The 15,091-nt window shown below is 41.6% G+C and overlaps 2 protein-coding genes across 4 annotated transcripts; both read right to left on the bottom strand.

Moving 5' to 3' along the window:
• Positions 1 to 33: 33 nt before the first annotated feature.
• On the bottom strand, positions 34 to 3,713 carry c1qtnf6a (C1q and TNF related 6a). 3 transcript variants are annotated; one of them, XM_035615246.2, is made up of 3 exons: positions 3,527 to 3,713; positions 1,642 to 1,883; positions 34 to 934 (listed from the first exon to the last, which is right to left on the bottom strand). In XM_035615246.2, the coding sequence occupies exons 2-3, from the start codon at positions 1,835 to 1,837 to the stop codon at positions 381 to 383; spliced, it is 750 nt and encodes a 249-aa protein (XP_035471139.1). In that variant the 5' UTR covers positions 1,838 to 1,883; positions 3,527 to 3,713; the 3' UTR covers positions 34 to 380. The 3 variants fall into 3 exon arrangements, with proteins under 3 accessions (XP_035471139.1, XP_035471140.1, XP_035471138.1); XM_035615247.2 differs by having other exon boundaries at positions 1,642 to 1,862; XM_035615245.2 differs by having other exon boundaries at positions 1,642 to 1,845; positions 3,527 to 3,712.
• A 2,712-nt stretch (positions 3,714 to 6,425) lies between these two features.
• il2rb (interleukin 2 receptor, beta) lies at positions 6,426 to 15,043 on the bottom strand. The gene is made up of 10 exons (XM_035615243.2): positions 13,064 to 15,043; positions 12,027 to 12,124; positions 11,725 to 11,869; positions 11,508 to 11,574; positions 11,204 to 11,294; positions 10,807 to 10,952; positions 10,344 to 10,527; positions 10,014 to 10,110; positions 9,857 to 9,935; positions 6,426 to 8,873 (listed from the first exon to the last, which is right to left on the bottom strand). The coding sequence occupies exons 1-10, from the start codon at positions 13,066 to 13,068 to the stop codon at positions 8,115 to 8,117; spliced, it is 1,671 nt and encodes a 556-aa protein (XP_035471136.1). The 5' UTR covers positions 13,069 to 15,043; the 3' UTR covers positions 6,426 to 8,114.
• Positions 15,044 to 15,091: the final 48 nt, after the last annotated feature.

Raw genomic sequence — 15,091 nt, 5'->3', positions numbered from 1 at the left:
TGTGGTGCCAGACTGATTTGACAAACAAAAATATCCCCTTTTGGAAAATTTTAATATTCATCATCTGCATCTAACACCGACCCACCAACACATCCATTTGATTAAAATCTTTCATATTTGTGACAAGTTTCCATTGTGGTAATGAGTGTATTTTAGTTTACTTCACATTTTCTCAAAGAGGTATCGCTGATTCTCCTACAACAATTGTAATTCTAGCACCACGGCGGAACATGCCGGACACCTTTATCTCAAGGAATGAATGGAAGAAGAGAACAACAGAACTGTGAATTGCTCTCTTCTTCCTTTTCCCATGTCAGTTCAGTTTGTTTGCTTCCCAGCTCAACAGTCACATGCTCAGCGACTCTTCCCTCTTCTCTCATTCAATAGTCGTTCACACTAGCTCTGATGAGGTATCCATTGAAAGTGATGTAGACGTCTACATCATCACTGTAAATCGCGTTCTCCCGCTCCCTCTTGTACTGTCGGACCCACACCTCGTCGTTCAGCTCCAGCTCCAGCAGCAGGCTCTGGCTCTGCATGATGGAGCGGTCGCCGGGCTGGCCATACACGATGGCCTGCTCTTTGTCATTCTGCATGATGTGTAGATATGTCTCCTTGAAGTTCCACGTGTGAATGTTGACGTTGAAGAGGTAGATCCCCGGGATGTGGCAGGAGAACTTCCCTTTGAACATGTCAAAGTGGCCGTCAAGGTTGACGAAGACCGTGTCAAACACCAGCGCCTGGTAGGACTCCAGGCTGTGGAGGGATTTGCGACGGCCAAGAGAGAAGGCAGAGTACTGCACTTTGCAGGGGTCTCCTGGAAGACCTGCCTGGCCCTTAGCGCCTTCTGAGCCCATGGGCCCCCTGGAGCCTGGGGGGCCATCGTGTCCAGCTTTACCTGGTGTTCCTCTGTCGCCACGTTCTCCTTTGTCACCTACACAGAGAGCGATAATAGTCATACTCCTTTATAATATTAGAGGGAAAAGGAATTGTATCGATTACAAAGACAGAATGAAAGTAGAAAAGGTGAAAAGAGGCTGACACGTAGCCACCAAACCTCCCTTAATTCAGATCAAGTCAAGATAACAGATCTGTTGATATGGGCTTTCTTATACTGATTTAATGAATACTGAATTGTCAAGATACTAAGAGAGAGTGGAGCTGATTTGAAGATGTCTTTGGCGCCTATCTCCAATGACCTGGATGTTTGCGGCATTTGCAAATTGTACTAAATTCCACATGAAGCAATTTTGAGTTTGACAACTTTTATTTGTTTCTATCTCAAAAAGTGAGTGCCACGACTTGGAAAGTCGTTGGATTCTCCAAAACATGATATTCCTTTTTAAACAAAAACCTACAGTATGTTTTTCACCAAATGAATATGTTCAGCGTCACGTAAAACTTGACCTAATGGATCAGCAGCCATCTTGGAAGAAGTTGCTGAACCTGTTTGAATGATACAAAAAGTTAACACCCAGGTTCCCAAATCACTGTGCTGAGACTAAACCCAGTCTAGTTTACCACACACCCTGTGTGCTATTCAAACCTTGGAGGAAAGTCATTATTAGTTTGGTTTAATGTGCATGAAACCTGTGTGACTAATGTCTACAGCAGCGGGAGACAACAAAAGAGTTGGAATACCTTTGAGGATGGTCATGTTGATGTAGGTGCGGACCTCGGGCACATGGTTGAACCCCTCTGTGATCGGCTGGGCCCCGCTGCCCTCTGCTGGCTCCAGGTGATCGCAGCAGGACTTGCAGAGGGCAGGAGGGGCAGGAGGGGGCGGGACCAGAGCCACCAGGGAGGAGAGGGACAGGATGAGGAGGACCCCCAGCATGGCTGCTCCTGTCAAGCAGAGGAGACTACCACATGAAGTGGAGGGCCTCAAAGATTTGGATGCTTTAAGCTTTGACTTGGTGAGCATCTCTGCTGGTGGATCTGCATCCTGGTGACCAATTAATTAATTGTACTTGACGAACTGCAAGTTATCTGAAGTTAGTGATACAATCTGTTCACGTAAATAAAAATAATATTATCTAAGCTGATAGCTGCACCAGTAGTTAATGCATTCCATTCATCCTATAAACGAATGCTGCATATCAGTTGTTCAGCAGCAGCTTAGACAATACGATAATCTTGTGCTCGAGAGGTTGTTCCCAGAGCAGTGGAAAAGAGGACGAGGAATTCTCAACCTTGAGCCAGAGAAAATATGTATTCCCCAAAGAACAAGAAGCAGGAGACAGGAATTGTGGGAAAGCAAAGTGAAAAAATCTTGCTTCAGCTTCAGTATATTTCTATATAGTTGGTCCATGGTTTCAATTTTCCTACATATATACAGAGCACGTCCACAGATTTGGGTCGGACAAACCACATGGCGCCTCAAAGACTGACGCTAATACGCTTCTCATTCAAACCCCCAAAGTAAAGAAATTATTACATAACACTGGGTGAAGGATCATAAATCACCTGAGAAATGACCCTGTCAACAGACCATAGTTTATCATCAATTACCCCAGGAAGCCTTTTATTTTTTTACAGGAGTGAGCCAAGCTGAGAAAGTTTCAGTGGAACAGCTATGAAAGAGTCTGCCAGACTCCAGTGATTAGCCATTGTCTGTGTACTGTAACAGGAACAGTATGCGCTGCTGTGTTTACATACATGTTGGACAGCTGGATCCAGACTGGGCATAAAGATGTTCAGTAAAAGATCTCACACAAACACAAGGTGGTAAAGATCTATATAGAGACACATAATAATTACAAAGTAATGCAAAATGGCAACAAAGAGATTCAAACTGACCCCAAGCTGACAGGATAACTCCAAGTAGACACTAAGCAGCAGTGTGTGTGTGTGTGTGTGTGTGTGTGTGTGTGTGTGTGTGTGTGTGTGTGTGTGTGTGTGTGTGTGTGCGTGTGTGTAATTCTTAGCAGTTTTGCTGCAGCGAAGTGCATAATCAAAGAAAATATTATTGTTGGTCCAAATTAAATTGTGTTTTTTTTAAATTTGTGCAGCTGAACCCTGCTGCCTGTGTTAATGTTAGTTGACATTTCCAGACTGAGCCACAGATGTTTATTCAGTGTGGTTTATGTGGCTCATAAACAAAGATTGCCTATTACATAACTGTGGAAAACCCTACTTGAACTGGAAGCTTGTACATCTAATTCTGAATTTTCAAATGTATGAATGGTCGCATGGGGCATCACCTGCTGATCTGCCATTCTGTATTCAGCCAATATTGTCAAAAGGTCAAGTTTGGTCGGTACAAGCCGGGATATAAAATATAAGATGCATCGATGAAAACGACTAAATCACTAATGTGCATTTTGCAGATTCACTGGCATTAGACTACAAAAGAGTCTTTTTACAGTGTGTTTGTGGTGTATAGTGCAGCCCAGTGCCCGGTCCAGACTCCAATGAAGTCATCAGATTTTTATCTGTAAACATTCACAACGCTCCCAATCAGCGCCCATGCAACCGGCGCTCATGCAGCTGATGAGTGAGGGATTTTTATCTGAATGAATCTCACCTTGTTCACGTCTCTGCAGCCGCTTCAGTCCTCTGAGGAGACAAAAGGACGGAGGAGAGAGTTTCCTCAGTCAGCAGCCCTCTGATTGTCAGATGTTTCCTATAGATCCCTCCTATGGCTGGACTTGTGCAGACTCCGGCAACAAGTGTCTCCCCGGGGTTATGGAAAGTCCTGGTCTGCATTTTCGCTGTGCTGAATTCCTTCATAACCCCCACCCCCCACCCCCCCTCCTGCTGCAGCTGCAGGAAGAGAGAGAGAGAGAGAGAAATGGAGAGAGAGATGAAAAAGGTGCAGGAGACCAATAGTCTCTCCAAGTTGTCAGTCAGTGACTTTATTCTGCTGTATATTTCAAGATCCGGACCAGTGATTTACTGGTCTACTTTTGGAAGGAGGGAGATGACAGAGCACAGGGAGAGACAGGATGATGGACAGAAACTGCAGTGAAACACAAGCAAGTATAATGACAGGGAGGACCCTCCAGTCCTGGACCGCGAGGCTGTGTGCAGCAGCAGGAGTGTTTCACACAAACCCCATGGACGGATCCTTTGTCTCTCATGGAGAGACTGTGACTCCAGTTCTGTCTGCTACTGCAAGGCAGGAGATGAGAGATAGAATATTATCAACTGATTTAATTAGACATTATACATACATCGTACATTCTTAAAATGGACCAAATTACAAATTACAAAAAAAATACAAGAACTGCTACCATGGTGGTCTCTCTTTTTTTAGCTGAAGTATAATGATTTGACAAAGGAAAGGTTTGACACTGTGGGAAAATACAAAATTCTTGCAAAGAGTTGGATGAGAAGAGGGAAACCACTCTCAAACTGCTGTGTTGAACGTAAGTCATAAAACATACAACTGGGAAGAGCAACTCATGGTTTTTACTCTACATGTTTTAAAAAAATATGTAACATGGTCATTTCTGAGATTCAAATGGTGGATTGTTTTAATCCTCAGACTAGGTATAAGGGGCTTCCAAGTATTTTATAACCTCTAACAACTGCAACCTCTGTCGCAAGTTGTTCAAATATAAGACATGGTCAGAGAAGGAGTTGAGGCTGAGGCCGGGGTTAGTGAACACATGTAACATGAGGACAGCTGTTGAACATTACCTTCTGTAGATTCCCGAGGGTTGTGCTCTCATAGATTGTTGTGCAGTTACATTAGGAGAACATTCCTTTGTTTTTCTGCCCAACGTATGGTGGTTTTTCTTTTGGATGCACTGCATAAAACAGGAGTCTCATTTAAATCTGGTAGCCTATACATTTCATGAACAGTATAGCTCCTCATTTGTACAGTTCATGACAACGAGACATTCAGGAGATCTTCTTTTTTTAACTCCCACAACCCCACCTGCATGTTCGCCCAAAAAACACATGGTTAGTGGCTGACATAATTATGGAGTGTTGCATTCAAGATTTGGATAAATAGAGGGGAATTTACATGTCTTAGCTCAAGAAAAACAAAGATGATGGACAGATGGTTCACAAGCACTCAGATCCTTAAAAAAATCTGTTTTTGCAGACAAACTTAATGCCCACAAGTAACACATATGGTCCTGAATCATTCCATGCGTGCACACATTGATTTAAGATGCTATGCTTTCCGATGAACAGGAACAAAAGTTTAAAAAAAAAACTACAATGAGAAGAATTAAGCTTGCAATTGCTGCGAGACCATCATCTTTTCAAATAAGACAGTAATCACACAGACTCAGGTGTTTGTTTTCATGTCAAATACAAAGTGTGTGTCATCCACACATCTTAAAGTAGAAAACAGCTGTTCGGTTTCCAGTCAATTCGGTATCTATTGAAATGAAGAAGAAACTCGTACACCTGTTCTTGTTGCTTTGGTACAACCACTTTCTGAGACAAAACAACCTCTGTGGTTTTTCGCCCTAATTTACATTGTATTATCTCTCTCTCTCTCTCTCTCTAGTTGGGTCAGAGCTTCCGTTGTGATTGACAGAGCAAACAAGACGATTTAAACGGACTGAGACTTCACAGTCATCCATTTGGAGTGACACGATCTCATGTACACTGGCATCACACTCAAAAGATAAGGTTTGTATTTATTAAAATTATCCGGGCAAATGGATCCCCGAGGAGGAAGGAGAAGAGGAAGAAGATGATGAATCCCTGGTTCAGTTTTGTTCAGTTTTCTAATGTCACCTAGTGGTAAAATGAGCATGGTGCCTCAGATATATATATATATATATATATATTTTTTTTTAAATATATATATATATATAAATATATATATAAATATATATATATATATATATATATATATTATTAACCCATCTTTGTCCCTCTGAAATGAAAGATTTAGGTTCATTAGTATTTGAAGTAAATCTCTCCAACCATTTTCATTTTATTTCCTCTACAGAAAATTCTTTAAATTCATCTTACAACGGTTACTTACGGGTACGGTGAATATTCTTTTGGGTATGGGTCTGCACGATGGGCAACCAAAGGGGTTTTGAGTGACACTAAGTAGATAGATAAAAGTGCTCTCTTTATAACAAATGTTGCTGCTTGTGCGTAGTTCAATGGAACATCATTACATAATTTTGGTATGAAGTAAAATGTGCTTAACTGTTGTGAAATGGAAAGAAGAGAAAAGCAATTACTCTGTGAGGTGAGCGGATGCTGCTGGTTTTGTCAAAGTTAAATGTCAAACCACACTCTAATACACACACTCACTCTGTCACACACGTACCCCCCCCACACACACACACACCAGGACCACCTGACAGGACATGTAAACACTCAAAACACACACACACACACACACAGAACTGAGGGTGGGAGTTTCTCACACTTTTTTATCACATCGGCTCACATGCCCAACACTCAGCCCTCATTCCACACCAACACAGGAAGTCAAAGGGTGACCCATTTCCACTGGAGCTTTTATTTTGTCTAGTCTCGATACAGATGTCAGTCAGTGCAATGGAAACATACTGCATGTGCAGGGTAGCAACCTTTATATCTGACCTCATTGATTTAGATAAATGTAGAATAAGCAGTCCATTAAACATGGTTCTAAACCTGTTATGTCTGTACACACACACACACACACACACACACACACACACACACACACACACACACACACACACACACACACACACACACAAACACGTACGGACGCACACCCCCAAACACACTTTACTGTAGATACAGATGATAAATGATGATTAAAAATGGTGATTTGATATCTTACAAATGCATGAAGTGCAAACAAATGCCAGTGACTGACAACAACCAGCTGCCTTTCCTTTGACCAGTGTCAATAAAATCTACAAATCTGCTATAGAGTTAATTTCACACAAAACATTAGAGCGCAAGTGAGAACAGTGGACATATGCTATACTACTGTCTAATGCTTCAACCCCGCAGTAATGCTTACATGTTCTTTAATTTAATACTATCAACGGAAGCACTTCTGAATCAGTCACTGCTTTCGAAATCCTGCAAGAATTAAGTTTTTTTTACTTTTCAGTTTTTTCTTATTTATTTTAATTTTATTTTTGTAGTAGTTTTTTAAGAGCTCTCACGACATTTGTTTTTTGTAAGAAAAAAGTAAAGTAAAAAGCAAACTGCCAAATGCATTTGAATCGCTTTAATAACTGACAGTAGCATTTAGTTTAAAGTGATCACTGAAACTAAAGAAGGAAGCATTAAAAGTACTTGTCAGGAATCCCTCAAAAGGTTGCGCATTTGATTTTCTGTTCACCATTCTACAAAGAGTATGTATCCGCTGCATTATGCCACAGCAGTCCTACAAACTGAGCTGGTCAGGTTGTTCTTTGACCATGTTGTGTCAAACGCTTTGTTGATGGTTTACATGTATATCTTTACAAACTTATGCCACCATGACACATCAATGTACAGTAACTGTTCTTCCGAAGCTAAGTGGATGAAATTACGACCTTATCAATTACAGGTATAATTACAGCAGAGAAAAACAGAGCTAATTGTTGGTGGGGTGAGCTCTGAAGTAATGCTAGATTGCTTTGAGTATAAAAAAGATCATTATTATTTTTTCTAATTAATTCTACCTGAGAAGCATTTTCTAACTGGCTATATTAATAGATTAGGATGATGGGAAATTATAAAAGATGTTAAAAATCAACCCTTAATGGCAACAACCAACAATGCAGTTCCCCTCAGTTCTACATAGGTTTTTGGTTCATCTCATTGTCTTGATTTTCACTGTAACTGCTTCTATCAGCCTTGTTTCCTTGTTGCGTTGCGTTTACTGGGTGAGAAATAAAAAGTTTGCTTAAAAGTGAACCATGACATCTGTGTCGGTTGTAAGCCTGTTCTGCTGCCCCCAAGGAGCCAAAGGAATCAATGTAAGTTTAAAGTGTAATTGTTACAAAAGATTGGTTAAAATGCAATTATTCTTCTTAAGTCAAAACTGCACACGGGCAATCCATAAACGCTGTCGCAGGTTGCTCTGCAATCAGACTGTAATGTACATACAACCTGTCTCGTTGCTCGAGGTGTGAACACAGGTCAAATTTAAAATTGAAATGATCGCACATAGGATTCTCCTGCATCCACTGAACTTTTCATATGGATTTATTGCTAAATGTGGTCTGAAGTTCTTTGAGGGTGAGATAGCCTGTTTTGCCGGGCTCAGAGGGCATTGAGGAAGACCTGCACATGGTACCAGCTATCGGCCAGGCCGCATAGTTTTCACATGCATCTACCACAGGCGCATCTTCCTCTTGGCTATCAGAGCATGTCTGATTTAGACTGGGAAGATGAGGCGGGGCTGGAGCAGAGGAGGGAGGGCACACCCGGGGAGGAGGATGCAGAGGGAGGACAAGAAGAGGTGAGCTCTGGAGATCATCTGAAACCCCTTCCCCTTCTACATCCGTGCCCTTTTCATTTTTCTTGTCCTCTTCATCTTCCTGTCCAAAGCCAAAACCGGAGTCTGGGCTCTGTGGCTCCCTCTTCAAGCTCTCGTAGGCTGAAAGACAGGTGAGGGAAGGGCAGAGGGCGAGGTGAAAGTTGGGATCATTGTGGAATTCATCCTGATAGGTGAAGTAGGCAGGATTGGTGTCAGATCGAGCTACGCTGCTGGAGTAGCTGGACATGAAGTAGCCCATGTTAGAGAAGCAGGAGGAAGAATCACGAACAGCCCTGCTAGTGTCCGAGCCAGCAGAGGGGTAGCTACTGATGTGGAGCAGTGCGATGGTGGAGCTGGAGGAGGGAGAGGTGGAGGGGACCACCTTCCAGCTTTCACCCACCTCCACCGGGGAGATGTGGTCACATGGCTGAACAGTGAAGAATGTTTCAGAAGCAGACTGAGGATTCAGCCAATTCTATGGAAAAAGAAAAGATTTAGACTCCAGAATGACACAAGAGTAGAGAGCATTTCTAAAACTCGTAGTCCTGATTATGTATATGAATGTGTGTGCAAGTTGAGTGTTGCCCGAAATACATCAGCAAACCACACGAAGAAATGTTTTCACGTGGTTTCAAAATATATTCCTCTAATCGGTTACAGACTGAGGCCGATACTCTTTCCTCTTTCATGGTAATCAGTGATGAGCAGATAGTGACACCACCTTACTTCTTTATATACCCTAACTAAATTGCAAACTGAAAATAGGACATTCAATGGCTGTGGGGCCCCATAGGTTCTGCTTCCTTTAGTATTAGGAAACATAATCAGTATCCTGCTTGTTTGGTGATTTGGTGATCTTATCCACACTAAAACGTTTCAATTCAATTCCAAAAGCCTCGAAAACTCCAGATTAGACTGTATGTCAGGCATAAACATGAAAAAAATATGCATTTTGAAAGAAAAAAACAGGTAGAAAACACCTGGACATATGACATATTTTGTCATTCAGGAGGCATATTGCTGGCCCAACAGTCAAGCCACACCAAATTGAACACATTCATAGATATCAGTCCCCTAAATATGCTTGATTTTTCTTTCATAAGATTCATGATTCATTTTCCTGGGAATTTGGTGAAAAATCTCACATCATTTAGCCAACATTTAACAGGTTCTTTCTTGGCCCTTGTCAAATCCTTCCACTAAGTTTCATGGAGATCTGTTCACTAGTTTTTGCATAATCCATCATGAGACTAAATCAAAATTGTTCAAATTGAACAGAGCAATTCATCATACTCGAATGTTGTAAGTTATATGAACACTGCAGAGTCGGGTTGCCTGTGTATATGAATATTTAATAGATTTTGTGGTAACACCTGCAGCTGCAGCCTGTGAAAATGTTACATGTGGTGAGATGTAGTGGTAAAAGGGTTCATGTTTGTTGAGAATATTTGTTTTTACCTTCAGATGGCCTCCGTGGACAGAGTGGAGAGTGGGGAAGTATTTGGAAGGGTTTGGTACCGGCTTCAATTTGAGATGCCTGCAACAGCATCAGAGAACATTATAATAGACACTGCAGGCAAGCACACAGATGTACACAAACCCACAGTATACTCACCCCTTAGTCACGCAGCTAATGTGAAAGACCAGCGTTGCAACAAGGAAACCCACAGTCAACAGCACTGCCCACATGACCAGTTGCATCGGCAGCCAATCTGAAAAAGAGGGACAGCTTTCCATTCTGTATAATGCAGGTACAGTATGTCCTCAGAACACAGGAGAGCCTACAAGGACACAAGCCTACAAGGGCCATGCCGATGATTGGTGAAGACTGGATGTCTGGATGATTACATTTCCCATCTGGATCATTTTGCTACTCAAGCGGAATAATTTTTTTCCTAGTTAAAATGAGAACGTCATCCTTTGAAAATGTGTTGTGTGTAGTTACCTTGATCCGTTGGTGTTCTTGCCACATCTGTTGCTCCAGTCCAGGATGTTGTCGGACTCCAGTCGCTCCAGTGGCTGTTATGCCTGTCACTGGGCTTGACTCTCACCCTGACCTGGCAGGGGCCTTTAAGCTTCCAAGCAGGTATTCTTAGCTGTTGTTCTTGTGTATACAAAGTACTGACTTCCTGATTACAGATGAAAATTTGGCAAATAACCAGCATTAGTATATCAACAACTACAAGATGGATTTACATTACATTTTTTACAAATAATCATGATTCCCAGAAGATGAATATTACGAACTTTGTTGATCCCCTGAGGTTTAGTTACACACATACTAACACACAAACTTGTTGAACATGGCTTTGTACCTGCAATTTAACGTTATGCTCCTGCAACACGTTGCACAGAAGTTTTATATTTTCATAAAATGTCCATGCATGCACATTCATATAGGCACTCACCGCCCTTGTCTGTTTTTTTAGTTTGATCTCAACTTGGAAGTCAAAGGTTTGGATTAAGCCTGACTGAAGACTGCCTGGACTCCATGATATGCGGGTCTCATTAGCAGCGCTGCTGACAGCGGGGACACCTGGAGGATTCATCTTTACTGCAGAGAGAGACACACACAATCTCTTAATTCCTGATGCTCAAGAAGTTGACCAATTGTTGTTGTTTTTTTAAAGCCACAGACATTAAATCTAACAGAGGCTGCACTTTTGGTAATTTATGTTTCCCATGGCCTATACTGAATGATAACTTTGTCAAAAAAAATGTTATAACCATAACTGTTATTTGTGAATCATTTTTCAGGATGAAGTCTGAGTCAAACAGTTTAGTGAAGAATTCAAAGCCACTCACTGTGACTGCGCGGCCTATAATTTGTGAGGTTCTCCAAAAACTTGCCATTACACTCCACACTGATGTTGTTGACTTCAAAGAAGTTGAATTCCTAGAGGGACCCAATATGTACGCCATTAAACAGCAAAGACAAAGACAGTATGTGTAAGTCAGTTACAGGTAGTAGCAGTTTGGATTGTTGGTCATTGTTATGGATTTCTTTTGTAGGTCAGTGCCATATTTTCCTGATAAATAAATAAAAAACTATTCAAAAGGGGAAAGAAACTATTGAAATTATTTTCCAATAATAATTTTGGTGACTTACTTCATTTTCGAAGGAAAAACTACAGCCTGGAGGAGAGGTTTTGTGTTGTTTCAGCTTGCAGCTTTGACTGAAAAAAAACAGAATAACTAAAAATGACCTAACCGCTTCAGATTTCACTGACTGTTATGTTCTTGTCTCCTCGTGGAAACTCTAAGATATCAGAGCAAATACACGGGTACAATGGCAGTAAAAATAAAGTAGTTTCGTTGTATCTTACGTCATAAGTCTGGAATGTCTTGTGTTGTTCTCAAAGAACCAGATTTTCTTCGTGCCATGGATCCAACAGTTGACACCAGGAGCCACCGGAGTGCTGTTCCATGTACAGTTGACATTGTTGACAAAGTCATTTACACAGGAGAGTCCTTGAACGGCGGAGACATAACAGACAGAAAGAAAGACGACGAGGACGACATGAGATCGATGAGGAGACGCAGGGCATTCAGACAGACCTGTGATCTCTGTACGCACTTGAATAATTTGATGTTAAAAGCGTAACTGGAGAGAAAGAAATGATCATACCTTGCGACCGTTTGTGGGAGTTGGCTGCATCCGCCGAAAACAGAACTATCAGGACACATAAGGGCCACGACATCTCCATGGCCATGGCCACAATACGACTGTGAACAAAGAGGATTGTTACATTATCCGCATTAAAAGGAGATTATGACTCAATAGCCCTAACACATTAACATATATATTTACAAATGGGCGTGGAACTTGAAAAAAGTTTTTGGACGAAATTGTTGTGTAAACGTACTCAGGTAATGACGCATATCCAAGTAAAACTGGGGAATATGTTTGAGCATCAGCAGCTATTACCCCCCGACTCAAAGTGATGATGACAAGGCGGATTAGTAGTTCTCATGTTTCTACAACTATATGATATATATATATATATATATACTTTTTTATGGAGAAAACACATTTGTGAACCACAATAAGCAGCCATCACCAGCATAGCGCTGTACATGTTTGAGAGTGTGAAAACGATACATGATCCACACTGAGCAAACTACTCATCTTGAGAAGGCAGCAGCTATAAGTGAAACTTCATCGAAGAACAGTGGCACCTGTGCCGAAGTTCTAAAGAGAATGTATTAACTGTGTGTCACCGTAACAGCTTCCTGTTAGTCATACTGATAATACTAAATGTACTTACTTTACTCTGCTAATAAAAGTATAACTGACATACAGAATCCTTGTGTAGACAATATCAGCCAACCGGTAATTATTGTATGAACCAAAGAAGAAGAACTTTCCAATGAAGTCACACATTTTGTCCCCAGTTTGCGTCATCAGTCTTTTTTCTCTGCCAACGTCTGAACTGAGTAGGACTTTGTGAAAGGTGTAAATGTGTCACTGTAACTGATGTGCATGTTGTTAAATTATTCCACAGCGGAACGAAAACTGAACAGCTAAAAGACAATGTAAAACAAACAAAAAATGCAATGTGAGCATGAATATATTGACTGGAGTACTTATAAAAAATAAAACTTATTTTTGAACATGGTTAATCAAAAAAAAAAAAGAAAGAAAAAAAAAAGGAGATACGCTACCTCATTAGTCTTGGTCAGTCAAGGTAGCAGGGGGTCCCCGAGAGGAATCACATTGTGGTCTTCTCCTCTGGACTGGTGACCCTCGTCTCTTTTCTCTTTCTCTCCTCCTTTCTTTCTACTTGCACATCACTGTCACTCTCTTGATCAATCTTACCTCTCTCTCTCTCTCTGACACTCACACTCATCCCTCTGTCTCCTCATTCTCACTCTGCTCACTTCTTTTAAGTGCCCAGTGACATTTTCCACTTTTAACCACAGCGAGTGTCTGGCGCTTACAGGAAGTCTCTTGAAGCTGCGAGTGATAGAGACAGAGAGAAAGAGAGAGAGAGAGAGGACAGGCCGGGGTGGGGGGAGCACCGACACCCTGCTCAGTACCAACAGCCCAAACCAGGATGCTGTCACGGCTTTTAACATAATAATTGTACTGAAAAGAAGAAATAAAATGCTACACCACATCCTGTTTCAATCACAACGTAAAGTGGGTTGTATGAAGAGAAACTTGTCCTATGAAGTGGTTTGTGCCAATGAAACTATGCTGAAACTTGAGATTCAGAGGATTAAAAATGCTACCAGAAGCTACCAGATTTAGAACCATGGGGTTATTTCAGATGCACTCACACAACACACAAGAAAAAAAAGTTGCACAGCGTCAAAACCACTGATGTTTCAGCCATAACCACCACAGACGAGTTTAATATGAGTGCTTCTGTACAGGGAGGAGGAAAAACGGTTGAAAGTTAAAGCAGCAGCCTGATCTTCACCAAGCATTTCTTTAACCACAGACACTCAAAAGATTTCCTCTAAATGTTAGTTTGTTTGTCTGTCCATCACTGTCCATGAAGAATGACACACACTTCCTATAGATATTCTGGAAATTAAGGGTGAATGTGTGTATTTTGTGTAAAAGGGCCATAGTCAGATTTTTAGGGAGGCCTGTTAAACCAGATGTTGAAAACAGAGCCATGTTGTCATCAAGGGAGTAAAACATCCACACGTTCACACAGTTACCATCAAACCTTTTGTTGTCAAATGTTAACTGGTGAGTGCAGTGAATATGGCTTTCTGCCATATTTAAAGATTTTACGCGTATGCCCCGGTATCTAAGTTGTTTATCTCAATGTCAACGTTCATTGAAAGGCTGTTGTGCAACAAACCACAATGCGTTCACACATTCAACAGCTTGTTGCAACACAACACTGTATGAACTAAGCAATTGGACGGTTTTCTGGTTTGGGTGCCGGACTGCGTTCAGGCCTGCAGAAGGTCCGAGCATGCACGACCTCACGACCTCACCACCACCACTCCCCCCTCACTAGCCCACTACTTCCTGCAGTCAGTAAGGTGTCAGCATCAGCCAGCAGTGGTAAAGGGGGGGGGGCAACGGCGGGTGAGGGTCGATGCGTGCAGAGGAGGTGTAGGAGGAAGACAACCATACAGAACTACGTCGAAAGGTCAAACACTGCCATGCCTGAGGCGGGGAGCTGCCGAAGCGGAAAGAAGACCATAGCGCTGTTTAGACGGCAACAAGCAAACAGTCTCCATCCGCAGACCACAAAGACGGGGGGGACAAACACACACACACGCATATTTCACAACCTGTAGCTCTACAAAAAAACAACCCAAAACAGCATAAAACTGTAGAATTTTATATTCTGGCACCACATTCGCTCTCACTGTTTTTTGACTCATCTAATGCACAAATTCAAAAAAATCTAATATGGTAATTCCTGTAAGCCTGAGTTGAGTAAGATCAGTGGTGTTGTTTATTAACCTTCGGCAAAATGATTCACACACAGTCCCAACGCTAAACACTCTGAGGTGAAGTGTCATTTTTAGCACAAAACGCAAGAAGGGTTGAATTTGTGAGTATGTAGAGCGCCATTAACTGGACCAATAACATGTCTGCAAGTGATTCACAATAAGACAAAGCAAAATCCACACCGGGGAAAAGATGTAACTGGATTCTGTGTAGGAGTGAAAACATTACAACTTGGTTATCCTACATTTTATGCAGTGCACATGAATAAC

The sequence above is a fragment of the Scophthalmus maximus genome, chromosome 17, assembly GCF_022379125.1.
Source record: "Scophthalmus maximus strain ysfricsl-2021 chromosome 17, ASM2237912v1, whole genome shotgun sequence".
Classification (NCBI taxonomy): domain Eukaryota; kingdom Metazoa; phylum Chordata; class Actinopteri; order Pleuronectiformes; family Scophthalmidae; genus Scophthalmus; species Scophthalmus maximus.
This window is presented reverse-complemented; position numbering and strand designations above follow the sequence as displayed.